Consider the following 16,755-nt stretch of genomic DNA (forward strand, 5'->3'; position numbering starts at 1 on the left):
CTCCATGACTCATGCCAGCGTGCTTCCCACTCATCCCCCACCTTCACTCATGCGTCTCCTCATCTCCTCACAAAAGTGAAGCATATCATATAACACAATTTGCTGAAATTGTTCTTTTTCATCAGGAACACAATATTTATATATTATATATATATACATACATACATATTTTAAATATCTTAATGTCAAACCATCAACTGCACATGAAACAACACTAAGCACAATTTCAGTCTGTTTGTTCAAATGGTTTTCTTTAAGGTATCCAAAAGACAATAACAACTGCTCAAATCAGAAGATAAAGAACATCGTGAAGAACTGATTTTCTTTTATTCAAGTAGAGAATAATGAGAATACCAAGTATTACAAACATTAGCAATAGTCACTCAAGTATGTCGTATTCAGCATTACAAACAACTAAAGTGCAAATAATTGTGATATCATCTCACTAAGTTATCTAATCAGAGTCTTCGCTCATGATCAGAAAACATATTTCTGCCTTTAGTTGGGCAAACAAGTGTAATGCTCTGCCCGAGCAAAGGACCCCTCTAAATGACAAACAGACTGAGAACAAGTCCCAAATGAAGTGTCCTAACTGTTAAACATGACTTGAAAATTTTGCTTTTATTTCTGAACTTGTAACAGCTGTTCATAGAAATGGATCATTTTAAAACTAGTCAAGTTAGGCACTAGTCACACAGGCTTCGAGACTGGTCGGCAACCATCTGAGGAGCACTGGTCATGGGGGGTAAAATGTGTATTCCCCGACTGGTTGTTAAGTTGTTGCCTGAGGAATTCAATTCAATTCAAGTGTTGGTTGCAGTGGTAAGGCACAACGGGAACATTTCCCGTTTCCAGTTGTTTTGCACTTTTTCAAGTTTTACAATAACTCAAACATTAAATGGCGCACATTTGCAGACAAGTTGATGTCTTCCATGTAATTTATTGTTGTACATAATAATCTCCCAGTAACCAAAGAAATAACAAGCACGTTTCTGTTGCAGCTCCCACTAGTGACTGCTACCAGCCTTCAGGAATTACTTGTCAGCGGGTCACAGAACAGACATTTTACCCTAAGAATCAGAGACTGCCAGGGGGGTCACTGACCAAGGTCTGTGTATCTGAGGCCTTAGCAGCTTAAAACCTGTAATTTCCTGTCACACTTCTAGTGACAATCACAGGTATTAAGTGACTCTATTGCAAGACCCTGATCAGGTCCAGCCCAATCCGTCCCCTCTGAAGGTCAACATTCAGGACCCGGACCTCCACTCGCTCCCCAGGTCCTAGAGCCAGGCTGCGACGACGCTGGCTGACAGGCAGCTTGTCCAGGGTGATGTTGCTCTTGTGGATGAGGCCTGCACGGCCAACGCCAATATCTACAAAAGCCCCGAACAGAGCAGTGTTGTCCACACGGCCTGTCAGCACCGCACCTACCCGCAGATCACTCATGGACACAACGCCCCGCTTAAAGTCTGCTTGTCCAAAATCTGGGAATGACAAAAAGATAGCTAGATGCAAGGTGTGGAGCGATATCAATGACAAAATAATACACAAGCGGCAGTCAGTCGAAGTGTTTGGGAGTAAAAAGTGGGACAAGGGAATGCAGAAAAATTTGGTGATGAGGCAGACATGACAAACAGATAACATTTTGAGCAGTCACTCAATATCTACATACGTTTATCAGCAATGTATCAAACCCCACTTTCCACTTTGCCTGCTCATAAGACCTGTTTCCTGTCTGAAGTACTAACACAAACAAGGAAGGACTGTGCTCTAGGAAATAGTCCCGTCCAATTATCCTCCCAACAGCACTGATTTCATGCAGTAGTCTTGGCCCATCTGTTTATTCAGCTGAGCACTGGCTATGAGGCCAAGCGTAGTGTACTGCAACCGAATAGGGCCAACCTGAGAATGAACTTTGAAGCTGCGTTCCTCAATTTTAAGACGAGTTAGCCAGCAATAAGTGGGTAGACTTGACTTCTTTCCTCTTCACATAAAATAGCATTTAACTAGCCAGTCTGAAAATAATTAGTGTTTTGTACTTACATCTTTGTTTTTCCAGTTTTGAGGAAGACAGTCAAAGAAAAATATGTTGCGCAAATATTAAAGTGCTCTGTGCCATTTTTAATCAGGATTTGAGAGTCGATGTTGACTTATATTTCCTCATTAGCAATAAATAGGCTGCTTAATCAAAAACAGAAGAGCAAGAGATGTGTCCTATTTTTTTTCCTTAAGAAAACAAATTTGAGCAACAGCAAAAGTTTGTAACTATGGATGGGGTTTTAGTGGTATGTTTGTATGTGCCTGAACTGAAGCGTTTCAGATTAAGGAGAAAAACAGAGTTCTTTGTGCATTTTGTACGTGTGTGTCTGCAACGAGACTCTGTCCAACAACACAGTCTGTTGGACCCATCACACCCTGTCAGAAACACACTGCTTGTATTGTGGGGCTACAGGGAGGAAGCCACAGCACTGTCAGATCCTATCAAGTTACACTGCCAAGACATGCCTATTATAGTAAAGGCAAGAAAAGTCAGTGTGTGTCATAACTAGCAAGACACTCAAAGAGCTGGATGAATACAAGTTTGATTTTCTATCAGTCAGTGGGGACCTATAAAGGACATCATGAAGGAAAGATGAGAGGCTAAGGGAAGTTACTGTGACTGATAGGCTGCAGATACGTGTAGTCTACAACATTTTTACACGATTCAAAATCCTGATAGTTTTGAGATATAAGGAAATATATGTAAAAAAAACATGAATGATCAAGGGTATCCATACATATGTTTCATTGGCTTTCTTCTATTTAAATACCTTTTAAATAATAAAGTGAAAGTAACATTTATGTAAACATCTTACTGTCAACGTCTCATTTTCCTATTAAAACCAACATGTTTACATGCATTAACATGTTTTTCCTTCAGCATTTTTCACGTTGTCCTGTATTCTTCTTCTGATTGAATTGATATGAATATATCAGTGAGTGGCCGGAGTCTTACTTTGTCGTATGTCAAACCCGGGGGGCTGCGTCAGGCCGTCTATAATGAGTTTGAGGGTCTCGGGTGTGGTGTCCAGGGTGCGAGCCAGCTCCTCTACACTGCTTGTCTTAACTTTGTTCTCCACACAGTGTTTCAGGGTTGTACTCCCAATTTGGTCCACACTCCCACCCACAAGAGACAGAAATCTGGACAGGAGAGACATGTGCAGAAATTTAAGCTTAGAAATAAAACCACAAACCTACTTGACTTCATAGAGCCTTACCAATAATAGATACTCATTTTTAGGGATTGAGAAATTCAGATATCATTATCATTTACTAGAGTTTAGTGTGCTACAGTTATACTGAAAAGGCAAAATGTTGGGATCTATCTTTCTAGCAATGTATTCCATAAACTAGCACAAAAAAATTAGGAAAATGCCTCACCACAATCTGCTCATGTGATGCTCCATCTCCAGTTTGTATTGCTAATTGCAAAGTGTCGCTACCAGTAGGGGAGTAGTTGGCAAGTTTTTTGCAGACAAGGCATTGACTGTGCAAACTACAAACAACCACCAAAGAACTTGCAAGGAGGTTTTTGGTTCTGCACCAGGTAACTATTTTAAACCAGTTTCACCTTGTGACTACCAGCAAAGTCCAGCAACCACTTGCCAACCAGTCAGGGAATAAACACCCTTCCATTAGCAACAGAAATTTGCCATGAGGTGTCACTGACCCATCTCTAGGCATGCATGACTGGGGTCTAAGAGTAGATGACAAACAGTAAAGGTAAAAACAGAGGAAAAAAAAGATGCTGGAAAAATGGAGGGGAAAAAAGGAAAAAAACATATTAAGCTTATGCAGGAAAAGTGAGCAGGCACTGGGGAAAAATAGGGAGAGCGGCAGAGGTGTGTGAGTAATACGCCAAAAGTTGTGAGTTGTCAAGGTGGAGTTTTCTGTGTTGGATGCAAAAACACATATTTAATTTACCCCTGGTAAATCAGGTAAATCCTCATTGGGCTGTAAACGCTCTGACACCTTGTTTTATGAAACTGCCTCCACTGTGCTAAGGCTGGACTTCGTGTCTGTCAGCCACACTTTTATCACTTGATTCCAGCACGATGTCCCACCACATAATGTCTAGACAGTCAAGTCGCACCGTTTCAAATTCACTGAGCCGGAGATATAAATCCAAACTAATTAGCTGCTCTCTGTATTCTAAACAGAAACAGTAACAAATTGGCATTAGAGCCAAAGTAGCGAGCAGGGTTTATGGAAAAAAAGTGAGAGGTGTGTGTGTATTATACATACTGTAAATATTATTTACAACAGGCACTTGCCATATTTGGTGATAGCTGTGACTGCATTTGTTTCTATGCATGTGTTCATGTGTGGACCAGCTGGGTAACATCCGTGATAGATGTTGCTCACTGGCAGGCTGACGCCGAACAGACTCAGCAGCTGTCCACAACATGATGGACACAACAGGTGGACACACACCAGAACACACACACAAACCTGATTCATACACTGCGTTGTTCAGAAATGTTCATTTGGCAATAGGAGGGACAGTACCGATGTAACATAAAACAGCTTGTGTACAAACTATGTTTGTGACAGCTGTGAGTCGAGAGGCCCCTGCCATCGAAGTCCCTGTCTAACGCCCAAAAGAGGGAAACAAGCGGACTCAATCCCTCAACACCAGTAAGCTTGATCGGTACAAAATAGTAGCTAAGTATGTGCCAGACATGACTTAGTGGTAAGGAAACAACACCTTTGGACCTAACTGGATATCTGTCTAACAATAAGGTCTTCTCTCCTGTGTCTCTTTAATCTTCTTAACTTTCCAACCATATATCTTTTAACAGGAAAAGAAATAGTTGTGTCTTGATTGCTTAGACACATATCATGTAGACCCCCAGTTGGACTAAAGCCAGGAAAAGGCGGCTGACATATAATTTTTTAAAGGAAGCAAGCAGGATCATTTGTAAAGCTTTTCTTTGCACAATGCAACCAAGTTTAATTATATCATTAAGTACAATTTCTGATATTTTAACTCTTTATATATATTATAGAGTCATTTTAGTTCATACAGTTTATATAAGTTCATATAAGTTTTTTTCCCTGCTCCTTAATTCATATACACTGTGGTAGAAGTTCAAAATCCAAATTTTAAATGTATGAGCACATTGGTCGACTAGCAGGAATACTAAAATCTTAAAACCTAAATAAAAGCAAATAATTATAAATCTATATAAGAAGAACAGAAGAGCACAGGAGAGATATCTTACAATAGACTTAGTGGGTGGAGGGCCCTACTTGTAGGTGTGTGTTTCACATTTCATTTTTCAGTGGTGTATGTTAGTATTTAAGGGGTACCGGGAGTCCAGAGGCCTCCAACACCGTTGGGTTCATACTTACATAATTACTACCAACACTGTGCATGTATTTTTGGTATGTGTGTGTGTGTGAATGTAGCGTTGGGTGGGCTTTAATACAGATTTTATCCAGGCATACAATCAAGGACCCACTCTGCCTTGAGTTATAGAAATATTGGGCCCCGACTGTTACTTATGAGAACAATATTCATCACACAGTGGAGGCTCTCTGTCTCAAACCAGATTACAGCTAAATATTTCACATAATGCACTCACAGGATTAGGCTTTACTGATTTTTTGGGGGGTTGGGGGTTTTTTTTCTTCATTTTTTCACTGGAGCAAATAATTCTACATTTTCATATAAAAAAAAAGGTCAACAAATCTTGTGTGTGTGCTCTTGTGTTTCTGGTTTTGTGCGCGTGTGTGTATATGGTTACAAAAAGGGGTGGATGTGTAGGCTGTGAGCAGTAATGGAGGATCCAGTTCCACTAATGCGATGAACATGATATTCCTTATACAGCATAAAGACACACACAAACACACACATACACTAACACACACAAGCATTCCTTCACAATTCTCCCTCTAAACCTTGTTTTCACCATTTGTAGGTGAGGAGGAGAGAAAATCTTTGGGGTATCTCAGTGATGCTCTCACAGCTAATAATCTAATCAATTCAAGTTGATTAAATTATTAGCGATTAGCAGCGATTATTAGAGTTCTGATTTTGAGAGAGGATTTTGTGTCAGTATACTAATTAGTGATTTTCAAAGTATCTCTTTGAATATGAATATAACTCACCAAGACTTTTACAGCTATAATGTGAAGGTTTAGGTAAAAAAAAAACATCCAAACTAGCCCAATGAGTGATACACTTGTCAAGTAGTTTGGTCTATTTTGCGGATCACTGTCATACCCTGTGATTTTAAGTTTAGTGGAAGGTTATTTATTTTCTGTTCTGTCAAAATAAAAGAGCAAGACCTGACATGGCTTTTCATGTACTGAAAATTTTTACAGAGACAGGTGATGTGCTGCAAACCACAACACACTTTGGGATACTTTCAAAACCCATACTGAATGGAGTACATTCCCAGACTTGGATTATAATACAGCCATAACACCGGATAATGCATTTGCCAACACAGGATTAAGAATTCTGAACAGCAGGAAAAATAAAAAAAAAGCAGAGAACGATTAGATGTCCAGTGAGAAATTTCAATTGTGGAATTAAACTCTGTGGGAAAAATGCTAAAGATATCTTTAAACGGCTGGTGATTCTGGTTAAAAGAACTTTGAGAGAGTGAAAGGGAGGGGCAGTGAGAGAGCTGAAAGTATAGACGAGAAACGTGTCAATAAATAAATAAATAAAAATAAAAGAGAAAAACAAATAAATTTAACTAAACGCGTGCAGCTCAGAAAGGAGTGCAGAGGGTATTAAAAGAAGAGCAATTTCTGCTCTTATATTTTAAGATGTTTTTAAGACCTCTGATCCCCAATACTTCTTTGATGAACTACTCTCTAGTGCAGTCTGTATTGAACACATAGACACTGAAGTAGGAAGTTTCATACAAGCAACATCAATCTATCTGCACGTGTGTGCACAGAGATACATCTCCCCACATATATGCACAGACACCATCAACAAGAGGAGAGCAATGCTTAAAACCACTAGTGTCAGAACTTATGTAGACTAAACACAGTTGAGTGACTACAGCTGGAGGAGAGAGGGCCCCCTCTCTCTCTCTCTCCCCGTTTTGTGTGTCCATCTGTTACGCACACACAGATGCTCAATGTGCTTCTGATATCAGCATCAGCAGCGCTAACAATCATCTCTCACACAAGGACACACACACCACAGCCAACGCCTCCTCTCTTGTATCCCATGTCTGCGTAAATCAAATCAGAGCCCTCCACCACTATAACCAACCCCATATGAGATGGTGTCAAAATCAACTCCATCATAGCCTGAACATGCTTTAGCCAGTGGGGTGGGCTGCTGTTCAAGTGTCCGTGTATGTTTGTGTGTACTGTACCTTTGTGCTACATGGTAGGACTCCGGGTGTATACAGGTCTGATCGAGGGGGTTAAATGAGGTTGAGACGTTGACACCAGTTTTTCCCTTGCTTTTCTTAGCTGCAGGTTTCTCGGGCACTTCTGGTGCCTGGTTAGATGATGATCTGACACTGTTTTGGCAAGAAAGAAATGCATTTTAAATCACCCGAATATTCCTGCTCTAAGACTATATATTGTTTTATATAAACATTAAGGGAAAAGAAAATCTATCAAGCCATGGAAACATGCTGCATTTTGCTTTACTGAGCACTGTGAATTTTGCTTCCATCCAAATATAACGACGGTACAAGTGCTTCAGGCACATCCCACTGGGAGGAGATCCTGCCGCAGACCTGTGGCAACCTGGAAACATATCTCTACGTTGGCTTGAAAACGCACCGGTGGTTTGGAAGTGGGAGGTCTGAGTTGCTAGACTGCTTAGACTGCTGCCCCCATCATCTCGGAGGGAAAAATGTCGGAAAAACTGAATGGATGGATATTTGAAATAATCCAAGTACACTGTCAGTATTTCCCAACACTATTATATTACGATTATCTAGAGTAACTAAAACATTTTTTCTTTAGAATAATTTCTAAAGAAATTACATTCCTCATAAATCATAAATAACTTCTCCAACCCATCTCTGTTTTACATGATATACACGATACACACTCTTGGATGGTAATTCAACTGTAATTTTTAGTGCTTTGAACACTACGAACTGAGCCCCACTGAGGAATTCTCAGTACTTGGGTGCAAGTTTATCTAAACTACCTGCATGGCTAAATAACACAAAATGTCTATGAATAAACAGGGCGATTTTTTCAGTTTGTTCCAACAGAATTTGAGTGTTTGTCTGCTTGCTTTTAAGTCTATCTATGTGGATATACTGTGTATATGAGTGCGTACCTGGATAGAGTTTGTGGGTTTATTCTAATGAAGCCAGCACACTGCTGGTAGGACTTGGGCCCCATGCCTTTGACCAGCTTCAGCTGCTCCCTGTTGATGAAGGGACCGTGCTGCTCTCTCCATTCTGTGATACTCCGTGCCCTTCCCGCATTTAAGCCTGCTACATGCCTAGGAGATAAAACAACAGATCGAAGGGAGAAAAATTACTCATCTCACAATATATTTAAACAATTTCTTAAAATTATTCTACACTAGATGCTAAAGCAACAAAACAGGACAGGCAATTAAATAAGTAGGATCTCAAGCTTCGTTGATATCCATATAGGTTGTATACCTATGGGATCACCTATAATAACTCTACAGTATTTGCCTCAGACACACCCACACCCACACCAAACAAACAGCAGATTCTGCGACCGTGACCTGGCATTTAAGCAAGCACTGGAAACACAAGTGACACACATAAGCCAATATTAAGCATGTATATTTGTCCAGTTCAGGCTGAGCAAAGACGAGAGGTGATTTGAAACTCAATTAGGTCTGCTCTGTTAATGCCCACAGTGACTCACTCATGCTAAAGCATATGGCTATGTCAACACTCCGCATAATACCTCAGTCATCAACACGTCTGTGTGTGTTTCATGTGCGTTTGTGCATAGCTTAACTTTGTGGAGGAATGGAAAAAGCTCACTTGCAGAGCAGACAGGTAAACAGATGACCTGATGCCTGCCTTGCAGCTAATGCCAGTTCAATTCATACTGTTTGTCTCCATTGCAAAAAGTGTGTATATGAAATTTCTGTACTTCCTACTTTTGACTCATGTTTATACTGCACAAGTTGTAACAAATAAGCACATGTGTGCATGGTGTTCTTGCATGTTTCTTCTTCTGCATGTATGTTTCTGTGAGTGTAATTGTGTCCACTGTTTCTAATCCTCTTTGTTAATTCCAGTCAGCCCAGTAAGTGGGCCAGGGTGTGAAGCATTAGTCTAAACAGAAAACTGGCAGGCAATCTGTGTGTTTGTGTGTGTAGATCATGCATGCGCCTGTGCATGAGTGTGAATGAAGCCTTGCCATGTTGTGACTGCTAAGGGAAAGTATGCCAGAGGTCTGAGCCCGTCTTCATCTCGTTTTCAGAATTTTGTCTCTGTCTGCATGTATTTGTGCAGCACACAGTGGTTGAGTGCAAACATGCACTTGCTTGTGAGGACATGTATTCAAGGTTTTTAGGTATGTTTGATGTTTTGATTCTTAATTATCATCTAACATTAGCAAGACAGCTCATTGGTCCCAAACGAGCTGTTTTAACGTATCCCTAGTCTGAGTTTACAGCCACACTCAATAAGAACTATCTTCAGTGACAACACAGGCAAAGAATCTTGCAAACAGACTGTGTGTAAAAGACGGACATAGGCAATGTGAGTCCCACAGTCAAGTCTGAGCTGAGTATAATCCCCATTTTAGTGTTTAGAAACTGTACACGATGAAACTGAGGGGCACTGCAAGATTATTGGCTAGTGACTTGTCAATCAAATCCTATCAAATCACGTCATACTACAACTTTTGTTTCCACTACGAATTGGGTGCAGAGGTTTTGGATTTTCTTTAATCAACACAGGCTCAAAAGCATACATACAGGTACAAATATGTACATGCATTCACTTACATTTTTTTCTACAATGTCCTAACTTCACAAGATGATCCTGACCAAAAAAGAAGCCCTGCTCCAAAATCAACAACTCCAACAGTCAACAGGTAGATGGTTAAAACTTGGACACAGTTGGATGTTCCAACAGGAGAAACTGGTTTTGGAATGGTTAAGGCAGGCTAAAGCAGGCTGTCTTCAAGTGCATACTCAAAGAGGGTTGTTTGATTATTGGGGTTCTCTCTGTGTTATTGGGGGGTCTCTACCTTACAATTTAAAGCACCTTGAGGTAACTGCTGTTGTGATTTGTCGCTATATAAATAAAACTGAATTGATTTTTAGAAATTATGCGATATGTCGTTTTGAGTACTCTACCTCATCAGTATCTCAGAGCAGATGTTAATGTCCACACCCACAAAGCTCACACACTCCTGCACCACTCCATCCAATGCTGTCTTCAAAGCTCCAGCTGACACGTCGTGCTAAAAGAAAAAAAGAAACATTAACAAAACCAGGGAATTTTTAAAGTACAGACACATACACACACAGACAGAAAGACACATGGCAAAAACTGGTTAAGCAAAGAAAACAACATTAAATCACTGCTTTCATCTGTGTGTGAGAACAAATACGGGAATTCTTAGGATTTTTCAAACCTCTTTGGGAGAGATGAACACTAAAAAAGTAGTAGAAAATCTGGATTTATTCTAAGGCTAACACAGCTGCATGTAGCTGTGTTTTTTTCTCATCCAAACCTGTTTATCAAAATATTTTAATGGAAGACTTTAACAGACTTTACTTGAGCGTGTTCAGGTTAATTCCCATGTGTTATATTCCATTTTTCACCACATACTGCTATTTGATCTTGTGCTGGCAAACCTTCCCTCAAAAAGAATGATTAAAGTGCAATCTGAAATAAATGCATTAAGGGAAACATGACAGTGACATGGCACAAGTTTTAAATGACAGCAATACAGCAAATATGAGGCAAATTTTAAACAAAAAAAGGGAGTGAGAAAACTGATTGACAGGAGAAGTACAGAAGGGAAAGGAAAATGTTTAGTTTGGCCTTTCTGTGATTTTTCCCACTAATACAGTGTTCTTGTCATTGTAGCTCTCAGTCTATAAAAGTACCTCCAAATGAACCTTTCACATTTCTCATCGACCAGCCAATCAAACATTAAACAGGAGATATTTTTCAAAAGGAGTGGAGCCTGTTTTTTTTTTTATTAAATAAGAAAGGTTGACAGCAAGAAAGGAAAGGAAAGGAAAGGAAAGGAAAGGAAATTATTGTCAACAAACTATTTAAGTACACAACCAAATAATGTTAAAGGAATATAAGGTCTGGCAGTGAGAAACAAGAAGCCCTGTGTTGTGGCTCAAGGTTAAAATCCAAGGAGTTCAGCTACAGACTGATGTCTCAGCAACTGCTTGAGGATTAGCTGACACTCTAAACTAGACTACTGTTGGTCTTTGAATGTGTGTGCATGTGTATGTCTGTCATGTGCATGAACATGACTGAGACTAGCATGGGCTGTCCTGTAACATGATCAAGCTTTTAACAAACACTGACTTGTAAACAGATAACAACAAGAGCAGCTAGCAAACACACCCTCTGTCAGCAATAACAGGATAGGAGGACAGATGAGGACAGATGAGGACAGAGGAGGGAGAGCGTGGCAGACAGAGAACACATGGGGCTCCTAAGCTTTTGCTTGGCTGTTGTGAACTACAATGTGTAATTTCAGCACAGAACCTCCAATACTTATCACACATTTTTATGCTATATAATTACAACAATATTTCTATCTTGTTATCTTAAGCTGGTTAACGTGATGTTTACATGTTAACTTTTAACTTTAAATAAGTAAGAGACTGCTACATTTGCTACATTTTCTAAGTTACTGTAACATCAGCAAAAGTTAGCACTTAGCCTACAATGGATGTAGCTTTGCTCAGCAGACAGAGGATGACATACAGGGACGAGACAAAGTAGTACTGGAGAAAAAAACAGCATCTACAATCTGTTCTTTGTGAGCATAACCAGGGGCATTTTGGAGACAATAATAAAAAAAATTCCAAACAGGAACAAATAAAACTATGAATGACTTATGATTTCTGCCGAGTGGCTCTAGAAGCACAAGCTCACACGAGAAAGAGAAGACAAGGGAGAGGAAATCACCGGTCACACCAGAAAAGAATTTTCTCACATGGCAAAGTTGGAGGTGTGTAAGGTAGTGTGTGTTTTAACCTGCAGGAAAAATCCACTGAATGTGTTCTTAGATTCTTGCTGAAACCTTATACGGGCGTGAGAAACACTAGAACACTTTAGGTACTGCTTGGTTAGGAATGGGAACAATAAAACTGTAGCTTAATAAGTATTTGTAGTAACTTCCCAAAAGTAACAATAATCATAATAATCACACTTGAAACGTTGTGACACTGCTCAATAATAATAGATATTTGCATAACAAATAAGAGACTGCTACACAGAAAAGGATATGCAAATATGCCATAAGGAAGAAAGTAACGAGAAAACACAGGTGAAGAAAAACAACTGTACTAAACAACTGTGATTTCAGAGCTGGAGTGAAAGAGTTCTATTAAACATCCACAATCCAGTCCGTGTGTTTCCGCTTTAACAGGCAGCAGAGGCCCGCATGGCTCTGTGACACAGTTTACAGTGGCACTAACAGCACCAGTGAAGCATGTCATGCTGTATCTTTTTATCTATCAATCCATGTGTCATACTTTGTGAGGTATGTTTTCTGTCTGATTATGCAACAGACAAGTCAAATAAAATGGCAGAATCATTATTTTTAAGCTGCAAATTCTAGCTTTAGAGGGATGGACTGACCTAGTGGTCTTCTATTTTCATTTTATATTCAACTCACCTCGGGGTACACACTAACTAAAGAACATTAGAAATCACATACGCAACTTAATGCAGATTTTCCATCTAAGCCATCTAGATCATCGCTAAATCTTCTTCTTGGTATTTAGATTAGAGCTGTAAGGTGATGTGGAAGCACAGAGATAGAGATGGTTTGCCAGACAAAGCTATACATGCTACTATCTGTTTGAAAATCACCTCCACTCCCTCATACCTTCGTCCCAACTCCCAGCACCCAAACCTCAAATTCATACAGAACCAGTGGAGTGGATCCCTGTGTGCGAAGGTTATGTTTGGATTGGTCTGAAACCAGCCAAAGCCAGCCAACCAACACAAAGGAACAAAGTGCTTCTGTCTGCACCTCGAGTACTTAAACGCTGTTGAGTTACCACATGTCAATCAGAGACAGTGAGAGAAGCACAGTGGTGAAAACTACAAAAGAGACAAAAAAAGGTTTTTTTGAGAGGTACTTTACTGATAAAACCTAGAATACCTTGTCATTTCGACATTTATAAAATCGCAGTGAACCAGAAGGTGAGTAAACTAGAGAGGGCAAAGGGGCTGAGAGTAATGAATGAATGTCTTTGGACAGCAGGCTGAGATCGTTTATATGAATGAAGAAGAGCCTGAGGGATGTAAATGACAGAAGGTTAACTGTGAGATAATTAAGATCAAATGTCTGTTGGGTTTTCGGTGTTGTATTCAAACTGAGACACAAAGGCTTATACTCATGTATTAATTCTTGTAATGTGGGAAGCCACAAGTCAGTGAATATCGTCACATCTACCAGCTGGAGGTTGATTAGTTAAAACTGTTTATTTAAATTCACCAGAGCAACAACTAAGGTATGCTGCGTCAGCAGCAGCCATGATTCTATATTCTGCATCACCAAACTCAACCCCCACCCCTTCACAGATCTCCTCCCAGTTGTCAACAATCCACAATGTACTTGGCACCAAAGTGAAGCTGGGAAAACCAATTTTGAAGACAGACAGATAGACAATGAAGTGAAACTGTTGAGTTACGTCATTCAGTTTCACATAATAAGTGAACTATGTACAAATAAACAAGGTTATCTGAAGGTCATGATCTTGACTGACAGCCCTTTTTAAGGCCTCTGAAACCTGTATATGTATTCTAGATATGGAGCCTTGGCTGAGTATGCTTGTGTTTGTGGATGCCTGCATTACTAATGTTTTAGGGCCCTAAATGTGGTCACAACAATTACTCTATGAAGGTCTAAGACAATATGCAGACTAATCAGTGACTCTTCTCTACAGGCATATTATCAAACTTGTCTTCCTCGAAGGGACAAAAAAAAGCAAGTCTTCAATATAAAAATACATTTTAATCACCATTTTAAGATGAATTTTAAGGTTAGGTTACAGGTTAGGTGAGTAGTGCATACAGTTAAAGTAGTTCAAGCGTGGGAGTGTGCATGCACACACAAGAATGATCATTATGGAAGCTCAGGAAGTTAAGTAATAGCTATGAGGTATATGTGAAAGGTGACAGAAAATCATAAAAACATCTCCTTGCTGTCATATCACTTTCGGGTGCTGATTAATGACTGGCATTTAACGACCTAACCAAGCACATACTCGTGTGCACAAACACATGCACGGTCACACATTACCCGAGGGAGTGCAAAACAGAACATGAGAAAACTAGAACAGAAAGCGCTTCAAGAGAGGCACAGGAAGTCTCATCTATTTGGGTTTTGTTTGAGAATTTGGACAAAATACTCTATTCAAATGTTCCATTAAGAAAAAGATTGGAACCAATGTTTGCATTTTGTTTAATATAGATGAAAAATTAAGGACACAGTTGATTTAAATCATCATTTTAAGAACCAAAAAATGCACCTATCCTCCTCTCTTTCAAATATTTCATTTCTTATTTGACAATTCTGCTGTTTGTGCTTGTTAACTATGAGGTTTGTGTGCTTTTTTCCCTTGAATATCCTACTATATACTAACCTTGATATAAAAAGGTAGCAATTAGAAAGCACTTACCAAGAAATTTAAACAAGGGAAAGTAAATTGTACAACCTTAAAATAAGTAGCCTGGCAGCCAGATATGTATTATTTATTGCAGAATAAGAAGATATTTGGCACAGGCCTCTGTAAATCCATTATACAAACAAAGATGCAAGGTTTATTCATTTAACAGCCTGCTTAAATGCACAGACACTCAAAAACATGCTTGAACAAAACTAAAGGAAATCATTAAAATAGTATCTACTAATGTTTTTGGCACCTTCTGCCAAGTCTTAAAGAGCTTGCTTTTTTTTCCCACGCTCCAAAACGACTAGGGCAGGAACTATCAATCACTCTCAAGCCTTCATTTCTTACTCTTCTTCTTTCCCTGTGCTCTGCCTGCTCCTGTCTGCCCCATAGGCACTACCATTCAAGAGTGAAAAATAGCATGCCGAAGGAGTCACAGACACTTTCTTTCCACATACACACATATCACTATGGGCAAACAGGCTTTGGTGTGAGAGTGACATCACTAGCACAGCATGCAGGCTAAAACCTCATATTCAGTCAAGCAAATCTTAAAGTCAGTGCAAATGTTCCTAAAAGAACACAAACTTTAGATTCCTTCAGCTACATGAGATGTTATTCTCTGCCATTTACAGTCTTTACTCAGTACATGTTATATGGCAGTGGCATATCATACCATCCATGATAATGCCAGTTTTATGTGATGGAATATATATATGTATATATTAGAGATGGCACGATACCACTTTTTTATGTCCGATACCGATACCGATATCATAAATTTGGATATCTGCCGATACCGATATGAATCCGATATTGTGTTTTTTAATCAATAAAACTGTTTTTTTAAATATCTTGCTGCATTTTGTATAAGTTCATACTCAAGTTTAAATAAACAACAACACTAAAGCTATTCTGTTATACCTGTGTGTAAAAAATACACTGCACCCAAAATATTTCATAGTTCAGCAACACTGATCAATCTAATAAACCTTACCTAACTTAAAACCTAACTTAAACCTGTTCCATCCTCCCTATTCTGGTATTTTAAAGAGTACTTAGCAGAAATATTAAGCAACCTAACTAATAGGGTTGCAAACTCCCAGCAAAAAAAAAAAAAAAAATAAAAAAAAGGGAACCACCCACCCTCCACCTCATGATGCTTAATCGATGTAATCAACTTTAATTTGATGCAGGGTGAAAAAAAATGCACAGAAACAAATTATTTTTCAAGAATAATTAAATAGATTCAAAATCTTTCTTCTACAGAATTGCAGAATTCACAGACGGTACCTTCCCAAAGGAAAAAGTACTATAGCTTACTAGGGTATATAGACTTAACAGTTACTATATACAGTAATGGACTTCTATACATTTTACATCAGATTAAAACTTTGGGTGTAAGATTCAGATAATTATTTATTAAAAGCTACATATTTTAAATGAGAATAAGAAAGAAAAGTATGTCTTTGTGCCCCTTTTCCTGTTCATGCCCTATCGACCCCCCCTGGCTAAACTTTGCTAGATCCGCCCCTGCACAGTTACCAGCCGTCAGCTACGTGAAAAGGATCCTGGTGTAGAAAGTAATATTAAATAAATTCTAACAACAGCTTATCAAGCTTAAACGTGCTGCTGTTGTTCAGCCGCTGGTTTCCTCTTTCTGGCGCGAAGTGGGCCAAAAACAAAGAAGAGAGACGGACGCTACAGAAAAGCCGATCAGCTGATCGTTAAGCAGTTTCACGATTGAAGTAGCGGCAGGAAGGTGAGGGAGAGAGAGAGGCAGTCGCTCCATATATCGGTTGTTAAGCTTAACATGGGAACGCTTTACAAACATTCAGAGATGAACTTACACACTTGCTTTACTTCTCTCTGGGATAACTTCCTCGGAGATGAAATGC

The 16,755-nt window shown here is 39.3% G+C and overlaps 1 protein-coding gene across 2 annotated transcripts in view; it reads right to left on the reverse strand.

The window, feature by feature from the left end:
- Nucleotides 1–310: 310 nt before the first annotated feature.
- Nucleotides 311–16,755, reverse strand: part of srbd1 (S1 RNA binding domain 1) — a 58,700-nt gene continuing 42,255 nt past the window's right edge. Inside the window, exons 17-21 of one of the 2 annotated variants that reach the window (XM_031746792.2) lie at nucleotides 10,334–10,440; nucleotides 8,315–8,482; nucleotides 7,386–7,535; nucleotides 2,996–3,180; nucleotides 311–1,484 (exon numbers count right to left, since the gene is read on the reverse strand). In XM_031746792.2, coding sequence (XP_031602652.1) covers nucleotides 1,192–1,484; nucleotides 2,996–3,180; nucleotides 7,386–7,535; nucleotides 8,315–8,482; nucleotides 10,334–10,440 — 903 coding nt within the window. In that variant the 3' untranslated portion in view covers nucleotides 311–1,191. The remainder of the gene's footprint in view (nucleotides 1,485–2,995; nucleotides 3,181–7,385; nucleotides 7,536–8,314; nucleotides 8,483–10,333; nucleotides 10,441–16,755) is intronic. The other variant, XM_039622151.1, reaches the window with a different exon arrangement.

Source organism: Oreochromis aureus, linkage group 13, assembly GCF_013358895.1.
Source record: "Oreochromis aureus strain Israel breed Guangdong linkage group 13, ZZ_aureus, whole genome shotgun sequence".
Classification (NCBI taxonomy): domain Eukaryota; kingdom Metazoa; phylum Chordata; class Actinopteri; order Cichliformes; family Cichlidae; genus Oreochromis; species Oreochromis aureus.